Source organism: Corvus brachyrhynchos, unplaced genomic scaffold (assembly GCF_000691975.1).
Source record: "Corvus brachyrhynchos isolate BGI_N302 unplaced genomic scaffold, ASM69197v1 scaffold47, whole genome shotgun sequence".
NCBI classification, from domain to species: domain Eukaryota; kingdom Metazoa; phylum Chordata; class Aves; order Passeriformes; family Corvidae; genus Corvus; species Corvus brachyrhynchos.
This window is the reverse complement of record NW_008239292.1, coordinates 670398-670826: the sequence shown is the minus strand read 5'-3', so window position 1 is coordinate 670826 and position 429 is coordinate 670398. Positions and strand designations below refer to the sequence as shown.

Below are 429 nucleotides of genomic sequence, written 5' to 3'. Positions count from 1 at the left end.
GAGCACCAGGCGTCCGCTGCCGCGGCCGGCCCCATGGCGGGACAGCCCCGGCGGCTGCAGCACCTGGCACGTGTGGCCATCCGGCATCACCTGGGTGCCCGCTGTCACACCGCTGTCCCCAGGCTGGCACTGCCGCCTCCCCTGCGCTGCTACCTCCAGCTGCCCATCGAGGGGCTCATCTCCTGAGGGCACAACATGTGTCCCCGCTGGTGTACCTTTCATGTGTCCCCTGCACGTCCCCCACCGGCCTCCGCTTGCCGTGTCCCCCTCGTGCCCTGGTGTCATTAAAGGACGTGGCAGAGGTGGCTCTTGGGGCGTCTTTGTCCCTGTGCGACCCGCGTGGGCAATGACAGCTGCTGCGGGTGCCCGGGGACTGGGGCGGGCAGAGCCAGGGGGTCACAGGTGGCAGAGAGGGCACAGATGGGCCCT

The 429-nt window shown here is 69.7% G+C and overlaps 1 protein-coding gene across 1 annotated transcript in view; it reads left to right on the top strand.

Annotated features, from left to right (window-relative positions):
• The window catches only part of ASB16 (ankyrin repeat and SOCS box containing 16), a 2295-nt gene extending 1987 nt beyond the window's left edge, over positions 1-308 (top strand). The window contains exon 5 of the mRNA XM_017740487.1: positions 4-308. Within this exon, the coding sequence (XP_017595976.1) occupies positions 4-186 (183 nt within the window). The 3' untranslated portion in view covers positions 187-308. The remainder of the gene's footprint in view (positions 1-3) is intronic.
• Positions 309-429: the final 121 nt, after the last annotated feature.